At 40.0% G+C, this 18,372-nt stretch overlaps 1 protein-coding gene across 1 annotated transcript in view; it reads left to right on the top strand.

Moving 5' to 3' along the window:
* Positions 1-18,372, top strand: part of LOC146455890 (autophagy-related protein 2 homolog B-like) — a 33,512-nt gene that overhangs the window by 4,803 nt on the left and 10,337 nt on the right. The window contains exons 4-25 of the mRNA XM_085093738.1: positions 352-454; positions 866-1,247; positions 1,784-1,880; positions 2,530-3,009; positions 3,686-3,766; positions 4,240-4,552; positions 5,023-5,185; positions 5,874-5,990; positions 6,850-7,041; positions 7,754-7,854; positions 8,966-9,132; positions 9,834-9,936; positions 10,063-10,219; positions 11,012-11,154; positions 11,553-11,725; positions 12,558-12,706; positions 13,724-14,071; positions 15,318-15,398; positions 16,283-16,389; positions 16,888-16,980; positions 17,599-17,663; positions 18,172-18,239. Coding sequence (XP_084949864.1) covers positions 352-454; positions 866-1,247; positions 1,784-1,880; positions 2,530-3,009; positions 3,686-3,766; positions 4,240-4,552; positions 5,023-5,185; positions 5,874-5,990; positions 6,850-7,041; positions 7,754-7,854; positions 8,966-9,132; positions 9,834-9,936; positions 10,063-10,219; positions 11,012-11,154; positions 11,553-11,725; positions 12,558-12,706; positions 13,724-14,071; positions 15,318-15,398; positions 16,283-16,389; positions 16,888-16,980; positions 17,599-17,663; positions 18,172-18,239 — 3,683 coding nt within the window. The remainder of the gene's footprint in view (positions 1-351; positions 455-865; positions 1,248-1,783; positions 1,881-2,529; positions 3,010-3,685; positions 3,767-4,239; positions 4,553-5,022; positions 5,186-5,873; positions 5,991-6,849; positions 7,042-7,753; positions 7,855-8,965; positions 9,133-9,833; positions 9,937-10,062; positions 10,220-11,011; positions 11,155-11,552; positions 11,726-12,557; positions 12,707-13,723; positions 14,072-15,317; positions 15,399-16,282; positions 16,390-16,887; positions 16,981-17,598; positions 17,664-18,171; positions 18,240-18,372) is intronic.

The raw sequence follows: 18,372 nt of genomic DNA on the forward strand, positions 1-18,372 counted from the left end.
CACTCCTAATTGCATTTGGAGTCAAGATTGTATGGGACAGTCAATCAATCAACGAATGGATCTTAGGATGACTGTATCTGGCATCCCCGTAGATTTTGCAGGGACAGATGACATCATCATCAACTTGGCAGAGGAGAGAAAGTGTGGGATTGAGATCATTGAACGCACTTCCTAATCTTTGATTATTACTAGTTTTAATTTACATGCTGAACGTCATTGATAACATTGTTGCCATAGAGACCATACATGTAGATGTAGCTCTCGATTTTTTAATAGTTGTTACATATTAATTATAAATTTACAACAATAAAAATTAATTTACATTTATTTCATGTATATTTTGTTTTGTAGTTCTTGCAAGAGTGAAGCTTTCTTTTACAGACACAGTGATCAGATTAGAACATTTGCCAAAGGATACTAAAACAGGCATAGGTTTAGAAATACATATTAAGAGGTAAGTAAAATCTCAGGTGTCCATTAAATGGCTTACAGGGGTGTACTTCTTCTGCAGCATTAAGCAACAAGGAGTTTGGTATAAATAAATGTACTTCCCCCTGCCCCCACAGAGTAGTGTACAAGGGGATCCAGGGGACGGGGCTACTTTGGGTACTCAGCTATATAAGTGATCTGGAGGGGGGGTGGGTGGGGGTCGGGGTGGAGTGCATATGAGGTTAAGTAAAGCTCAGGAAAGCCCCGGGTTGCTGGTCACTTGGGTGGAGGTGGACAATCTGAACCAAAGGCTTGTTTCAACCTTAGGAAAAGAACATATTGTCTTGAGTGATACCTGGTTTTTCGTCTAAACTTCCATGTATTTATCAGTTGACAAAGTTGCCAATTTATTAATGTTTATTGTGTCCATTTGAAGAATTGAATACTCTGACCTGTCTACTGAGCTTGCCGAGAGGGACAGCCACTACAAAGCCAAGAGCGTCTATGAACCTGCTGCTTGTGCCTGCAAGAATCTTAAAGTCTTTGGAATCTCTGTTCACTTGGATGAATTCCCAGAAGAATCAAGAACAGTGCCTCAAGTTCCAGACTATCCAGAGTCACCCTTGGGTAGTGGTTCTTGTTCTCCGCCTCTTCACCTACCCCACAGTACTCTTGAGGGACTTTCATTGTCAGCTGAGCAATTTCACACCCCTCCCCTCTCAGGAAGTCTTTTACCACAAATCAAGATCGCCACTTTTGCTGGTCACTCGGAAATCAAGCTAAAATTGAAACAGAATGTTGCTGTTCCAGGACCCAAGGTGAGTGCTTTTTAAACTGCTGCATGTATAATTAAAGGTTCTGTACCTAGGACAGCTAACCAACACCTGGCTATTTTGACTGGCAACTAGAGTGTACTGTAGATAGCTGGCTAGCTACTCAGTGAGAACTTTGACATGACTAAAAGTCAACAAGAATGAGAACCTTTGTTCTTCATGGAAGTTGGCTCTTCCAGGCAACCAAGATGGAGAAGCTGACAGTGTATACATCTATCTTGAGGCTTACAGCTGGCATTGTTTACTGTCTGTGCAGTTTTTGTAACGTGAAGTGTTACAGCTTAGCATTTTGATCCTTTTTGTTTTGAACCTCCATCCATCTATTTTGTTACCTACAGTTGATTTTCCACATGACATGACCAACAGTTGATCTTCATTAATGCCAAGCTATAGCTTTAAAGCAAGGGGAACCAACACTTCTGTTTTGTTGCTTTAGTACTAATAAAGGACATTTTGAGATGGCTGCATTTTACCTTCACTAAGCACATGTATTATTTTTGCTTGAAATGGTTTCCTTTTAGGTGGATGTTGAGTGTTTTCTTGGAACACTCAATGTATTCTTGTCTCCCAAGCAAGTTCATCTTCTTACCGAATTCTCAGCTGGATTTTCATCTCCAGGTTTGTTTTGTTTAATCCCAAAATTCTTGATAGTAACTTTTAACTCTTGATGTCAGTTGTTTTGATGATCAGAGACTAAATCTACATGTATTGTCGTGATATCATTCAGGGGAGGAGGGGCTAGGGTTGTGATCAGTAACCGTTCCCCTGCACTTTTTTTTTATCTCATTCCTTACACAAGAAGCTGTTCCAACTCTTTCAGCCACCACTGACAAAATATTAATAGTCATCATCAAATGGTGATCATCATCATCATCATCATCATCATCATCATCATCATCATCATCAATTTATTTATACATGTAATGCCTAAGAGCTAACAGTCAGGGGAACATAATTATATCAAAATTGCAGAGGCTGTAAGAAAACCTTGTGATGGACTGGACTACATGGAAAACTGTGATACTTGTTGTATAGGTACCAAACTACAGAGGAAGCAAGTTAAACTCCCATTTTTGGGATACTTGTGGTTTTTTTTTCTTTGTCTAGTTAATGTTTTAAAACCTAGCTAATACAAATTTTTAGGTTTCAAAATTGTTTCATTGTTATTGACCTTTGAATAGCAAAGACTAGGTTAAGAACTTGGATTAAATTCACAGATTTTGTGACAGAATTCTCAGATTTCTGTGACACTTAATTTTTTTTGTAGATGTGTCAAGCCACACCGCACTGAAAGGCCACTCTGTTAACAAACCCATGCAACCGGAGGATTTCCAAAAGATAGAGCATGACCTGCAGAACCAGCTAATGACCAAGAAACTCCAAGGCCAGAGGCACCAACAGGCACAACAAAGGGTTGACTCTTGGAATTGTCACTTTGACTCCTGCACAACAAATGACACACCATCCCACTACTCCTCAGGCACTGATTATGACAGCATCTTAGGGGAGGAGGGAGAGGAAACCTTTTATTCCATGTCGTCCAACCAGGAGGTGCTACCTCCTCTTGAAGAGCCAGTCTTGCCTGCTGACATGTTGGCGGTACATAGATCGCCATCTGGGCATCTGCTGCAGTCACCGGATTTTTCAGCTCTAGGGACTTTAGGAGTCTTGCAGTCTTCCCCTTGTAGATTAATGAACACTTTAGCATGTGACAAGAGATTTATAAGCCAGAAAGTTCAAATTCCAGGTGAGCTACTGCTGATGGTTGATAAGTTATGCAGTGTAGATTTGTGAAAAAATGGTGGTCTGCATGTCTTTAGTATCAAGCGTCAGATTTCTTAAAATTTTCTGGAATCCAGTAACATTTTATTAAGCGTTTTGTTCTGCAGCTTACTTTATGGCGGATCTTGCTTTACCTTTTTTAACCCTTTATCCACCAATACTTTTCTTATAAAAGTACTGTGGAGAAGTTATTAGAATATCAAGGGTGGGTGATCATATTGATTACATGTAATGCAAAAGCTTGCTGCTCGTTGGGTCGTGACAATCACTACAAATGACTTTACTTGCGGTACCGCAGCTTATGTGGGCAGGGCTAGACTGACATTTCTGCCTTGGTATTTTATTATGATAAACAAGTTTATCATACAGGTCATGACCTCAGAGGTTGAATAAGCATTGATATTACAAGGAGAAATTTGATGCTGATCGCTGTTAGGGCTTAAAGGTTAACAAATATGACCGGGGTTTTTCTCCTCGCTACTGCTTGCTACTACAAAACCTATGAAGGGAGCTGGTTTGTCAGTTTCAGGACCCCTACATTAAAGATGTGAAAAAGTACTTACAAGTTTCGACAAAGCTTATGGGTCTTACAGCCAGAGTGAGAAATTTTTCACATTTTATATTATTATTTTCTGGCGCAGGAACTTCCTTAGCAGAAGCTGCTAATTCCGTGTTTGTCAATGCCAAACAATCTTCATCACCTGCTAATGAAGCAAGGACTGGTGAGTGTAATGGAGCTGTCAAAATCAATTGTCGTTAATTGTCTTTGTCATTTACATGACTACTTTAAGTTAAGACAGTTGGTACTTACAGAGAACTTAGAAAATGATTATTTTGTTCATAGAATCCAGGGGCCTGTTTCTCAAAGTCCCGGTATAACTTTTATACCGGGCCCGATAAGTGTCATTGGTGACAAATGTTTCTTAACAGAAGTCAATTTTTGTTAGCTTTGAATTCTAAATTTGAAAATCTTATAATTCTATGAAAACATTGGCCAAGTACCATGTCTATATCCACTGTGTAAATTATCCGTGAAAAAACATTTAAAAATATACTTATCGTGCCCGGTAAATTTACCAGGACTTTCGGGAAACGGGCCTGTTAACTAGCTACAACATAATGTATTTGAGGAAATACATATATGAAAGGCAATCTTTCGAAGTTCAACTTTTTGAGCTGTCTTTCCCTATTGCAGAGAGTGTTTCCAGACACAGTCTGTCATCAGCTAAGCCTGGGCTAGCAGGCATAGCAGCAATAGATGACCCTTGCCCTGATGTAACTAAATTAAGTATCAAGCTTACTAGCCTGGCTGTGACAGTGCTCCATATTGACCCAGTGTTGGCACCATCATCGCAGTCTAAGGGTTTTCTTCATGACGACAGTGCTCATCCATTGGCTTGCATGGCAGATGCGTTTTTTGCCAACCTTGGCACTTATGGCTTTGGGGGAAAAGACTTTGAGGAGATGGCTGAGAAGTTTGCTGCTGCATGTACTACAGATCATCTTAGGTATTGTTTTCCTTAATAAAATTCACCTCTTCTTTCTCTTTGTTCTTTAAACATCCAGTGATCTGAGTTGCTGAAACCCGCAGTGCTCTTTTGATGATTTTTATATGTGCATCTCTTCTGGAAGTTACTTTGCCTGCAAGAGCAGGCATCTACTGGAAAATGTGTCTGCTCTGAGTTCACAGGTTAGAAGTCACCTTGCTAAACGACTGTTTCAAGAAATAAAATCTGTAAACTCTTAACTCAGTTACAGTCACGCCAAGAGAGTAATACCTGGTAAACAACATACTCATTCACTCACTGTCTTCACCCCTAGAGGAGTTGTATTACCCCCTCCCTGTGGGGAGGTATATAATGTAACTTTCATAAATAGTTGACTACGTGGGAGGCCACCCAAACTCACGCGCCCTACTGTTGTACACATTTTAAGTCTGAAAGTCTTTTATTTGAATGTTTACACACTATACCTGTAGGTGTATGGCTGCCCCTATCTCATTTGAATTTGAAAGAACAGTCAACAGTTCACATCAGACGGGAAAAATTGAATTGTCAGCAGGCAAGCTGGAGCTGATTGAGTGTTTATTCGAGAGGTCACCAACTTCTGCATCAACTCCAACACCTTATTCCACCACACAGGTAACCATTGTGTTTTGGCTTGTGTTGTTGGATACCTTAAAGAAAATGGCTGTATTATTTTTCCAATTTCAGTGTGAACATCAAATGGAGGTGAATTGCTTAAGCCTCTATAAATACTTTGTTTTCTATGAAATTTAGTGCCAGCTAGGGTTGGCAGGATCCATGAAACTAATTTTGTTTCAAAGGATTCATGAGTACGTGTAGTTTAATCTTCGTGTATACCTCAAGAGATAAGAGGGAAGGAACTGTGAATATGTGATTTTTTCTCGCACAGGCAGCACAACAATTTTCAAAAATAGGGTGTGGTAGAGATCACATGTGTAGCCAGCCACTCTTGCACAAGTGATGTGATAGCTAAAAAAGTCAGAGAAAAATGGTCCTGGAATATGGAGAGAGTTGAATTTTCTGTGACTCCGTGTTCAGTGACTTTTTTAAGCTGTAGCTTCGCCTGTGAGAGGATGGCTACATATGCAATTTTCACTTTGAAACAGTGACATACAAAAAAGACGAAACAAAACCTTGTCAATGAGTAGCTGCTGCTTAAAATAGGCTTGAAAAGAGGGGACAGGAAGTCAAAAGTAGAGAAAATATAACTTTTCTTTTTTTTTTTGCAGCATAGTGTTTAATATTTACAGTAATGGTGTACGTATACCTTTCTGTTGATAATGATTCCCTCTCTTATTTTCAGTTGCTTAAGTTCTTGTCCGGTGAAAGTACAGCAGCACCTTATTATGGATTTAATCCAACCTCTATTCTACCTTGCATCAGACTCAAGTACAGAAACACCCAACGAACAACTTCACCGGTAAATTACAACTGTTGAAATAGCACTCGTACAGCGGTTTTCGATTGAGTATCTTAAAACCAAGACAAAAGTATTTTTTTCTGGCCAATCACAACAGAGGCAGACAGCACAATGAACCAATCAGAACTCGAAGGAAATACGTGTAACCGGTGCCAAGCGCGGGAAAACGCGTTGGAGTAAGTCACGATTGGCTTTGGTTTTGGTTCTCATTGGTTGAGAAGCTGGCGCGAGTTTTGTCAGCCAATCACAAAATGCAGTAAAAAGAGCGCGGGAAAACTCGTGGGAGTAAGTGAAAAGTCACGATTGGTTTTGGTTGACCGTTCTCATTGGTTGAGAAATTGGCGCGAGTTTTGTCAGCCAATCACAAAATGTAGTTAAACAAAAGCGCGGGAAAACTCGTGGGAGTAAGTCACGATTGGTTTTGCTTCTCATTGGTTGAGAAATTGGCGCGAGTTTTGCCAGCCAGTCACAAAACGTAGTAAAACAAAAGCGCGGGAAAACGCGTGCGAACAAGTCACGATTGGCTTTGGCTTTGTTTCTCATTGGTTCAAAAAGTGGCGCAATTTTTGCCAACCAATCACAGAGTGAAGTAACGTGCTCGCAAAACCAAGGCAAACACAAAATTACTTTTGGTCGCAGACGCTCTATTTACCAATATCTTTCCAAACTGGATTTGGGACTATTTAAGTAAGTGACGTCTTTAGCTTTATAATGATGTTTAAACTTTTCTGCTCAATATTTTTTGAGTTCTTAATATTTTTATAAGAATCATTAGACAAGTACTGACGAAAAACTGTTAACTGGGCCTTTCTGGAATGGATTATTCTAACTGCAGCTTGTTATATTTTTCTTTTTCTAGAGTGCTGTTCAGGGCCGTAATGTAGTGTTACCAAAGTCCGAGTTGTCACTGGAGCTTGGTCGATTGTTCTGTGAAGTAGACGTGTCTATTGTTGATAGATTGACTGCTTTGTTGGATCCACAGCCCGTCTTTATGAATCATACCTCAAACATGCAATCCCGCATGTTCCGCTCCTGTAATCCATCGATAGTGGTACGTTGTTTAAGTTAAAAATTTTACACTACACAAAACCGTATGATGACTACGCAATTGAAAAACCAACACATTACTGCGCTTTTGAGTAACATGCGAACTCGGAACTTCAAATTCCAACTAATAATTTGCGTTTTTTGCTGCTGTCAATCATAATTACGGTGACAAACGTCTGACCACAAAGAAATAATTTTCTATTTTTGTTATAAATTATCACCCCAGTGCAATAAAACTGTCGATTAGTGCCTCTGGCCAGAGACAGAGTAGGTCGGAATAGATTTAATACTTGAAAAATGAAACGCTAACGTTTTTCAAGTTCTCGCATTTTTGTTTCCCGCAAAATGCGCTTGAACGGATCAGGAGTTGTCCCTTTCAAGAATTAAGTTGATTTCTTTCCTCTTGTCGTTCTAGAATTATTTTTGTAGCTAAGTGAGGCTCTTGTTTCACCATTTTTAACAAAAGAGGTAAAAAACCAACAAACCCCCCCCCCCAAAAAAAAAAACAAAAAAAAAAAACAAAAAAAAACAAAACAAAACAACAAAAACAAAAACAAAACAAAAAAAACAAAAAACAAAAAACAAAAAAACATGACGATGTAAGTCGTGATGTCTTGTTCAGAAATCTGTTTTTCTCAGCATAGAAAGAAAACAACTTTCAACTTAGCTGTATCCATCCTCTTAAATATGTATTTTACAAATTATCTTGTTGACAGAACCAGCAAGCTGTGTTTACTCAAGCCATGGAAGATACCCCCACAGTAGAACAGCCTTTTAACATTCACCTGTCCTGTCCTTCACTAACTGTTGTCCTGAGGTAAATAGTAGCTAGTAAGTTACGGCGTGTGATCCTAAAAACACAAAACGAAGCAACAGCAGCAGGAAGAAGTATTGTTGAAATAGCGCGTGCATGTGGGGTAGACGTTCTTTAGTTCATACATGTCCAGTACTGTCGACTGGATACGACCCGAAAAAGCCATCTTTCGACCCGTACAGATAGACTAATTTTGTCTATTTGAACTGTGGTTCGTTTTCAAAGCGTTCTCGCGCTTTTAGACGTGTATTTCGTGGTCTCACGCTTTGAGAACGAGTCATGGTTCACATGGACAAAATAAGTTCATCTGTACGGGTCAAAAGATGGCTTTTTCGAGTCGTATCAGATCGATAGTCTGGACAACCCTCCTTTAGTTAACTCAAAAAGTTACCTTATTTTAGGAAATTAACGCTTCTTGAAATTCACATTAATAGGCCTGATTTCCGAGTTGCTTTAAGCCTCACTATAAAAGCAAGGCTAAGTGCAAAATTTCTATTATGAAAATTGGTTTTCATTCATATGCAAACAAAACTAATTTTCACATGAAAAGCTTTGCACTTAGCCTCGCTTTCATAATGAGGTACACGGCAACTCGGAAATGGCCTATTCCCTTCATCTCAAACCACATTCTTCATAAATTCTGTTTCCTATAATAAGATATGTCCTTTGATTTGGAATATCTTTGGTGCAATCGTATTGACGTGAATTAGTACCTACAAAGCGTAGTTTTGAGCTACTTTGAAGTAGTGAACATCCCGAGGTAGTGAACAGTCAAAAGTAGTAGTAAGGGCTTATTGAAAAACATGGACGAATTGAGCAAACAAAATGAACGAAATACAATTAAGAAGGTAACCATGTTGAACTAACTAGTGGGATCATTGGGTGGATTAGTGGGGCAAAAACAGACAGCAAGCAAGTTAGTTCAAAAGAAGCAATCATTGCGGAGCGTTATAGGGCAAATACGCCAGCCTAATGGCGTGCAATAGTCAGATGGTCAACCTCTGACCAACAGCAAATTATAAAGGTAATCTTCGATCTTATTTAAATTTTGTCATGTTATCCTTTATTTTCTTAACTTTCTGGCTTTTTAACAAAAAAAGTGTTTTCGTTGTAGATTTCCAATTCCTGACTTACGACCAGCCGTTGATCGGCGTCCCTGGTGGAAACAGTCGTTGCGAAAGGAGCGTCTGACGTTCGAGTTTTCAGCTGTAGAATTCAACACTTCTCTTAGTGGATCTGAATTGCCTTGTACCTACAATTTCAGTTTCAAGGAAATGCATGGTATGTAAAACCAAATACCTTGCTTGTCACAGCTGAAAGGACAGGATTATGCTTGAAAAGCTGAAGTGATGATTGTGAGCTATTATGAGCGTAGACTCGGTATACTGCTTAAATGTTACCAATGCCAGTTAAGGCCAAGTAATACCGGCAACATTTTCTGGCAACTCGTCGCGAAACAAATGTTGTGTTTCAAGTTGTGACTGGTTTTTTTGCCCGTTTTACCACCTCCGCACGCAGCAAATGTATGACGATTTTGAATCTCTAGTAACAAAAGTCAGGTCACAACTGACATTTTGTCATTCGTTTCCTTCCTACCCTATTTCATGTTTTCCTTGTCTTTTCTCCTGTGTTGCCTTAAAAGAAGCTCAAAAAAATTCTTCATTGTTTTTAGACCTCCCAAAAACCTTTCCTTATTCCTGTATCTTTGATATTATAGCTCAGTCTGCCTTCTTACTTAGCAGTTAAACACATTCTTTCTTTTTGTCATCCTGGCCCGCCTAGATTAGCTTTGCTACCTGCGGCGCCAAGAAATTGTACATGTAAATTTATACAAACACCTAATAAAGTTGAAAAGTTGAACAAATTTTCATGTTGCAGAGGTGGTGGTGCGACAACTTCCAACAAAATGTTGCCCGTATTACTTGACCTTAAGGAAATTTTTAAGACTTGTTTGTAATGAACAAATGTACTTGCTTTTATAGGTCACTTCCAAGAAGACACCAGTAGTACTAGTATGCCAGTTATTGATGTCACACACGGTCAGTCAGATAACGACACAGGAAATGGTGGCTTTGATTGGCCAAGGTAAGATTTTTTCTGTGTCCTCTCATGGTCGATTCCTTACATCTCCCTTTATTTCCTTTGTAAATTACATTAACCCTATTCAACCAAGTGCGATGATGATGATGATGATGATGGTGATTATTGCAGGATTGTGGTGACGGTTCAGCCTCCTGCTCCTCTGTCTGCTTTAGAGGAAGTCCAGTCGTCAGATAACTCACCACTCAGTTCCGTAGATGCCTACCCTGTCATGAAAGGTGATCCGTCACCCTTCTCTTCCAGACCAGTCATGTTTGAGACAGAGGAGGTTAGTGTCGACCATTTCACGAAAACATCGGTCATTTTGAATTTGGTACAAAAAAAAAAAAAAAAAAAAGAGAAGACAAAAACAAAAACAAAAACAAACTGACATTCCATATCAAACAGTTTCCGTAACGTTTGAAATCTAAAGTAACTGTCACTGGTGTCAAGACGTCAATCCGATAGAAGTTTTTACAAAAAAGGTTTTTTTGTCTTTTGAAAACGCAAATGAGATACCCAGGCTGCAGAAGCCACTCCAAGTTCTTCGTTTACATTTCAAGGGATGCAATCTGTCCTTTTACAACGGTTTTTCTTTCCTTGTGATCTGTAAACTTTTCAGTAGAACAATGTCACACGAAGAAAAGTTACCCGAATGAATAACACATGTCAAGGTTTGCGTTACGGGCACGTAAATTTACGAAAATTTAAGGTGGCTCTGAACCCGTCTCATAGAATTTTGTTAAACTTTGGGCTCGGTTTTGAGTAATAACCGCTTAAAGGTAAAATTAAGGGTGTTTTAACAGGTTATACTGTTGCTGTGGTAACCTATTATGTTGCGAAAATTACCATAATTTGTTCACCAATGTGTAGGCGTGTTTTTGATGCTATTATTGTTGTATCAACTGATAAAGAGTGATTGAATTGATCCGCCAAAGTTTACAGTGCTAGAAAGTTATGGAAACCGGTGCCGGCCACCTTAAATCTGGCCTGCACTTATAAGCGGGAAGTTGCACTACTTCATTTTTAACAAAGCAATTAGCAAGGAGAGTTGCCAAACTGTTTTTTGTTTTCCTTGTAGCTTTTAATGCCCGGAAGCCAGGAAGAAATGACCAAATTTCAAGATGATACAGTGTCATCCTCCAAGGTTCATGTGGAGTGTACCTTTCCCAGACTGGATGTCAACCTACACACGAAGGACGCGTTTGAGAATATATACAACAGGTGCGAACTGCAGCATAACTTTCTGAAATTCATGGATTAAGAAGCAATCAAGTTAGAACGGCAAACCTAACGTAATCACTCTAGCCAATCAGAAGAGACGTAGAGTGTAATGAACCAATCAGAATTCGAAGCAAATACATGTAACCGGCGTCAAGCGCGGGAAAACACGTGGCAAGTCACGATTGGTTTTGGAATAGCTTCTCATTGGTTAAGAAAATGACACGAGTTTTACTAACCAATCACAGCCTAGTAAAGTAAACCAAAGCAAACGCGAATTACTTTCGGCACTCATTCAAAATTGATCTAAAGTAAAATGTACTGGTAGACATTTATCATCTATTGCAAATACACACAATCTACTTGGCTCAATTGACATTTGACCGGTTTTCATTCTTCAGATTGGCCAGTGACCTGTTGCTATGGGAACCAATGGCTCCTTCCCCCGCCGATCGGCCTGACCCGTGTGGGTTCAGTATTGGCACAGGGTTGGACCTGGCAAGTCAGATGCTACAGGCTCAAGGACCTGATCGGTTTGTCATGTGCAGATCAGGGCTACGAAGCTACGACGACGGTAAGCAGTATCAGCTTTTATTTGCTTATACATACCTTTTCAAGACCTTGCCAAGGTGCTAGTGTTTGTCGCAGTAAAGTGGATTTCTTGGTACTCAATTAAGTCTACTTTCAGTGATAAGATGTCGGATAGATATCAAATTTGTTTCTTCAGTGTTCCCTTTTCCCCCCATCTCCACTCCCATGGTGGGTTTATCAGGAGCCTGGAGTCCCCCCACACAACATTACATTACACAACATTACATGCAACCAAAGGACAGCGCATGCCCACCCCTCATTTCACCTTCATCGTTCCACTTCAGAATAGGTCATTTTCGAGTTGCTGTGAACCTCATTATGAAAATGAGGCTAAGTGCGAAGGTTTTCATATGAAATGTAGGTTTGTTTGCATATGAATGAAGACTAATTTTGATAATAAAAACTTTGCATTTAGCCTCGCTTTGTTAACGCGGTTCAAAGCAACTCTTTTGGTCTTCGATAAACTTGTCTATTGGTTTGTCTAGAGACACAAATCTTCTTGATTGTTCAGCCATCCTCAAAAATGTCTCCTAGCTCTTGATAAGTTTGAATTACGAACAACTCGAGTACACCGAAAATATTATCTTGTCAAAGCTGCCCGACAAAGCCACCCGCGATGACCGCGAAAAAGCCCGCGAAAACACAATTCGCTTAAACCGTGGTTTGTGATTGGACGAAACGATTTTTTCACGCGTGAGAAACTCGTTTTGCCTCTCTGATTGGTCGACGTAAAATCCGAAACGCTTTTTCACATAGCAAAATTTGATGCGAAAATCTCAGTATATATGAAATAATTTGTTTTTCTTTCTACCTAGATGCATCTTCGTCTGAAGACGAAAGCAGTAACTTTACATCGTTGGAAAACAAGTATAAGCGGACCAGCTCAGTTCCCAACGGCCAGACCGCCTTTGCACTTACACTTAATGTTAGCAAGGCTAGACTGGCAGTTTTTCCTGTCAGCGAGGTAAGGCTTAGCAGTTAAGTATGATAACTACTCTTTATTAACCCTTAACAAGTGATTGTTATGGCTCGAGGTGCTAGTAAAGCTGATCACTCAACCATTTAGAAGCAAATTTTTCAAATTGGACATAACGTTGGAAAAATTCCACCTGCATGGTGAGATGTAGACCAGATGCCTATGGGGAAGCATAATTGAGAAGCTGAACTTGGCGCTACCTTAAAACTCCAGCTAAAGCTTAAACTTGGATCCTCAAGTGTCTGGTGCCCTTGACACCCGACCGCACTGGCTTCTCCAACGGGTTAAGTGAGCCTTGGTCCGACCTTCTTCATCCTCTAACTCTGTCTCTTTAGTTGTAACATGCAAGGGAAGTAATGGAACACTGGCTGAAAGCATCCTGAACGAGTTCCCTGAACACATAAGCAACTGCAAGTTAATTTAATCTGGGCGTGTACGGAAAAATTCAGTTGTTACACAGGCTCTATGAAGTTCATCGTCAAATTAGTTGCAAACGGTTCATTTGTTCCTTGAGAGATTGAGGGGCGTTATTTTGTACTATGGACAATTGGTTCTGTTCTATCATACATCTATATCCGTATAAAGGTTTTACTGATGCAAGTGTACGAAATTCGTATATTTGAACTGCAGTAAACGAGAGGCCGTCGCAGTTCTGTAAGAGTTTCCCAAAATTCTGCTCCATTTCATTTGACATCTAATGCCAAAGGTGTAAAATTAGTAAACTGTAATGCGTATTTGATGGAGGTCGTTTCGAAGAAAATGCTTGTTTTTGGAAACCACAACATCAACGATGAAGTGGCTTTGCAATTCGAGAAAGAAATAAACATAGTTGCGATTTACCGGATAGCTCTATCGGTTTGAAAAGCTCTTTTACCTGTTGTGTAGAAAGCAAGGGAGAACATTGGTTTTCAATTGTATAGAATTGCCACAAAAATAGTCTGGACAACGTGCAATAAGATAAGTTAAAGTAACCAGTTTTAACCAATGCTTCTGTCTGGTTTTCAGATTTCATCCTCAAACTCCAGTACCAAGGATTGTAGCTCCTGTTCTGAAGGCGTACTGGGAGAAATAGCGGCCGAGTTTAACGACCTTACATTCTTCATAGCAGCCTGCTACAAAAGTCAAGTTGATCTCAGCTACCTGTGCCTACAATCACAAAAGGTCTCTTTTCAACATGCGCCTTTGGTACCACAGGGAGCGCACGCTACGATGGAGTCTGCATTCAGTGGTGCAGAGCTCCAGTCCACCCTCTACCACACTGAACCGGGAATAAGACAAGCTGACGGGAAGACTGGTGAACCTATGTTTGCCTTCGCCATAAAGGTTTCTTCAGACACTGCGAAGAACATTAAGGTAAGGGGACCTTATCTATAGAGTGTGTGCACGACGGCCATGTTGGAGGACCAAAACGATACAATGATTTTCCTTTGGGAAATGTATTCTATTTTCATGCAAACATCTTCTATTGTTTTAGTCCTCTAACATGGCCGCCGCGCACACACTCTATTGACGAAAATGTTCCCTAGGGAAGATAATTACCCTTGCCAGAAAGTAGGGGGTGTCGGGCACTAACTTTGTACACTATGGGAGCTTTCCACTTGTCGGCACTGGCCGGCCAAACCGGCCAGTTTTAAATCGAATACGTCATTATGTAGGGATGGTGCTGCAAAATCGTTAGAAATAATCATTTCGAAACTGGTACGCGCTATTTTGAAGAAATTTGAAGGACTAGGGTAAAACTTATCCTTCCAATTGTTACATTCCGTTTACGAACTGACTGGTCTGGTCAGCTAGTTCTGACAAATGGAAAGCACCCTATGATTTCTGAGATCCTTTTTTAAAGAAGGGATTGGGAGGGGGGGGGGGGGATGGGGAGCGAGGGGGAGAGGGAAAGGAGTGAGGTACATAGGGGAAACATGGCACCACAATTTCAAATCATTGATGTCTCTGCCTTCCCGGAAACTTTGCTCGTTGTCCCTTGCATGTCTGCCTCGTCCCACTGCATGACAAGTCTCGCGTTAGTTAACTGAGCACAAGAGTCGACTCTAATGCACTCTAAGACAGTTCAGACGCGGCCTACCGTTTAAATCAAACGTACTCTCTTGAGTACTTCTCTTAAAATAAAGGTATCTATCTGTCTACATGGTTTATTCAAATTATGGGATACTTTTACAGTCAATCCACGTCACGCGTGACCGGTATTTTTGAAATTTTAACGGAGTTTTGAAATGCACATGCCAGTTTTGACTGGAACATCGCCAATGAGATTTCAGAGTTCTCACACAGATTTCCCTAGTTTATTGACGGTGTAAAGCTATGGATTTTTCTGTACATTACAGCATTAAGTATTTCAAGAATAACAATTGTTTTCCAAGCATTCTGAACCTTCCTTTTTTTTTTCTCAGTTAATGCGTCTTTTTCGGACTGATTTCCAGAGAAATGTTCAACATGCAGTCCATTCAAATGCCAGACATTACAAAGAGAAATTCGCATGTTCACTTCGTTGTCGGAAATACTGGTCACGCGTGACGTGGATTGACTGTAAAAGTTTTAGAGGTTTCGTTCAGTATGGTGATTTGCTTTCGCCTTAATGTTGCAGGAAATTTTATTTTCTCTGGGACTTCGCAGATGCACCCTTCGCCATAGAATGCTTTCTTCTAAACAGATGTGGCTCACGCAGGTATTTTATATACACTTTGGTTATTTACTTGTAAAAGTTACTGCGTTGCGTTGTAACAGTTGCGATATTTCTTTGTACAGAGCAACAGTAATTCCCGTTTCGATATAATAGGTTCCTTTGGAAAACTTAAAATTCAACTTGATATCGAGGTACAGAGGACAAAAACAACTGAAATGAATAAGCATAATTTAACATGATTATCGAATTCCCTTTGTTTGTGCTCTCTTGGCCTCATTGTCAAGCTGAATTTTAATATATCGAAAGGAGCCTATTGGTACAACACTTTTTAATCAAGACATTGATATTTTGATTTCAGAATAGAAAGGTTCTCAACTGAGTTTCGTAAAACCAAAACCAAAGTCATTGCTACAATCAGTCAGAACTCGAAGCAAATATTTAACAAATCGACGGCAGTTTTCCCTAGGCTATACTCTTTCAGACCATAAAATGACGCCATAACATGTTCAAAACTTGCCAGTGAAACGTGAGGTTTGAACATTTAATGACGCCATTTTATGGTATCTAAGAGTATAAACCATAGAAAACTGCTCGTCGATTTGTTTTTTACAACAACATGAAAAAAGTACTCGGGGAATTGGCTTAATTTTTCGTTGAGAAAGTGCGCGCGTTACATCTGACAATTTTTTTGTCTCTAGTCTTATGGACAATAGCTGCGAGCCAATCAGCGTGCGGGATTTTTTACAGTTATTGTAAAAAAAACGAATGGCGCGGTGGTGATCAAGCTCGAGAAAGTCGCGATTCGTTCAGGTCTTACCTCCACTTGGTTGACGAAGCGATACCAAATGCCTAATTACTGTTCTTTCCCCACTCAGTTGAGTACCGCTCTAGCAAAGAAGTGTGGCTGACACGTGACTCTCTTGCAGGTCAAAGACTTCTTTGATGTAAAAGATGACCCAGTTCTCGGTTTCAGTCCCCCAGCGGTCGTGACAGTGTTTCATACGCATGTGTGGGAAGGCACTATTGATTACAGGTTGGTTGAATGTTGCGAGCACAGCAATCAGTATCTTGAATATCTTCAGTGAGCAATAATAACCACGTAAGTCATCATATCTAACGAAAACTATCGAGGGTTGTTATATGTCCTGTGGCTGGCACGATAAATGCACCGTTAGGCAAGCAACAGGTGTACGTGATCTGTAGCCTGCAATGCAGGCGTATTATTTTGGGCGAGAGCTATTGCCGCCATCTTTGATTTTGAAAGCAGAGGAAGATTGGGGAGAGTAGAAAAGTGCGGCCCAGCTCCCGAAGATTTGGAAAATCCAACATGGCGACTACGATTAACCGAGGTTCTGGCACTCGCCCCCCCTTCCCTCCCCCACTTCCGTCCCCGAAAACGCCTGCATTTTCAGGCTAGCAATCTGCTGCATATGTCACGACTGATCAGTACCGTGCTAAACCACCACTCTATTGCCTTAAGTTGTGTGGGTCTAATGTGGTGACTTTTTTCCGTGTTTTTTTTTTTTTACAGACCCATTCACCTTCCTTTGCGTGTTCTGGTTACCTTGGAAACTTTTAGTGTTTCAAGCAACATCACGATAGAGTCTAATGTTTCTCTTCTGAGGTATGTCATATTTTGTGACATTTACCTGAGACTTTTAAAACTTATGTTCAGCTCATGCAAAAACAGAAAGAATTTCTTGATTTTATGGAACAATGCCACACCATCTTGATACGCACACCACTGGGAACCAAACAGTTTACTGTAAAGGTTTGATTTTGTTGGAACGTAGTCTACTAATTAAGGATGTGCAGATGACTAACTACTAACTATGACTAACGATAGTGACAATGGAAATGAATCGTTTTTAACTTTTATTTGTCCATCCGTAGTTCACTATATTATTTCACTTTCCGGCTAAATTTCACATTCATTTCTCTTACGGGTGTACATGTAAACTCACAATTGACCTACTGCCAGCGTATGGCGATTTCCAGCTTACTTTGTAGAGCATGGGTCATCATGGGTTCCACATTCCTTTCGGTGAAACCTCGGAAATTTTCCATGCATAAGCTACAACTGCATCAGTTGCTTTCTCGCGGCGATCTTTTGTTCATTTCGTTTCAAAATTTCATATATGGAGAAACTAGTTGTTGTCAGTGCTTCCAGCTATTACACTGCTTCAGTTTTTTCAATCTGTTTTACCGTTAATCTATTGATTCGTCCTTTATCTTGTCACAGGTTCATTATTGATGATGCTGCGTTGTATCTTTCTGACAAATGCAGTGGTTCTGCAAATATTAGAAGTAAGTACGGATATTGAAACAAATGAGATGTGATGTTATGCACGAGATTTTATCCACTGGGTATGATGTAGCTTGAAGTTAATATAGGCTAATTGAGCTTCAGGTAAATTGACAAAGGCCTTGGTTAGCTTTGAGGACACGTTTCTGCTGGTGGATACAGGAAAAGTGACTTTGTGTTCCCCTTGACATCAACTACTTTGTTTGCTAAATACATGTGTCTTGTAGGATGGTTCGTGGCACCTAAAAACGAAAATGTTAATTGAGGTTTGAACTTCAAAGGTCGTGTGTAATTGAAGGGAGTAGTAAGCCTCAATGAGTGTCAGCCGTCTGCGTCTCTGTAACTTACAGAGTTCTAGAAAGTCAAATTTTTGGGATTGGTGTTGGGTGGGGTTGGGGAGTGTGCTTGATCCAAAATGCACTTATTTTAGTCAAGTTACTAAATCCTGTTTTCACTCGTTTTCGTGCGTGTTGGGTATATAACACTGATGGAGTTGTTCTTCTCTTTCAGACTATGTATGTGTGTTGGATCTTGGAATGTTTGAACTGTCTCTCTTCACCTGCGATGGCAGTGAACGCGTAAGAATACTTTAACGTCATTTGTCAATTACAGTGTTTTTTGTATAAATGCAATCACTTGTTAGATAAATGTAACACACAAAGACAGATCTTAGCAAACTCTACTGTACCATTTCAAGAAGATCCCCATAAG

Source organism: Pavona decussata, unplaced genomic scaffold (genome assembly GCF_977016875.1).
Source record: "Pavona decussata unplaced genomic scaffold, jaPavDecu1.1 SCAFFOLD_266, whole genome shotgun sequence".
NCBI lineage: Eukaryota > Metazoa > Cnidaria > Anthozoa > Scleractinia > Agariciidae > Pavona > Pavona decussata.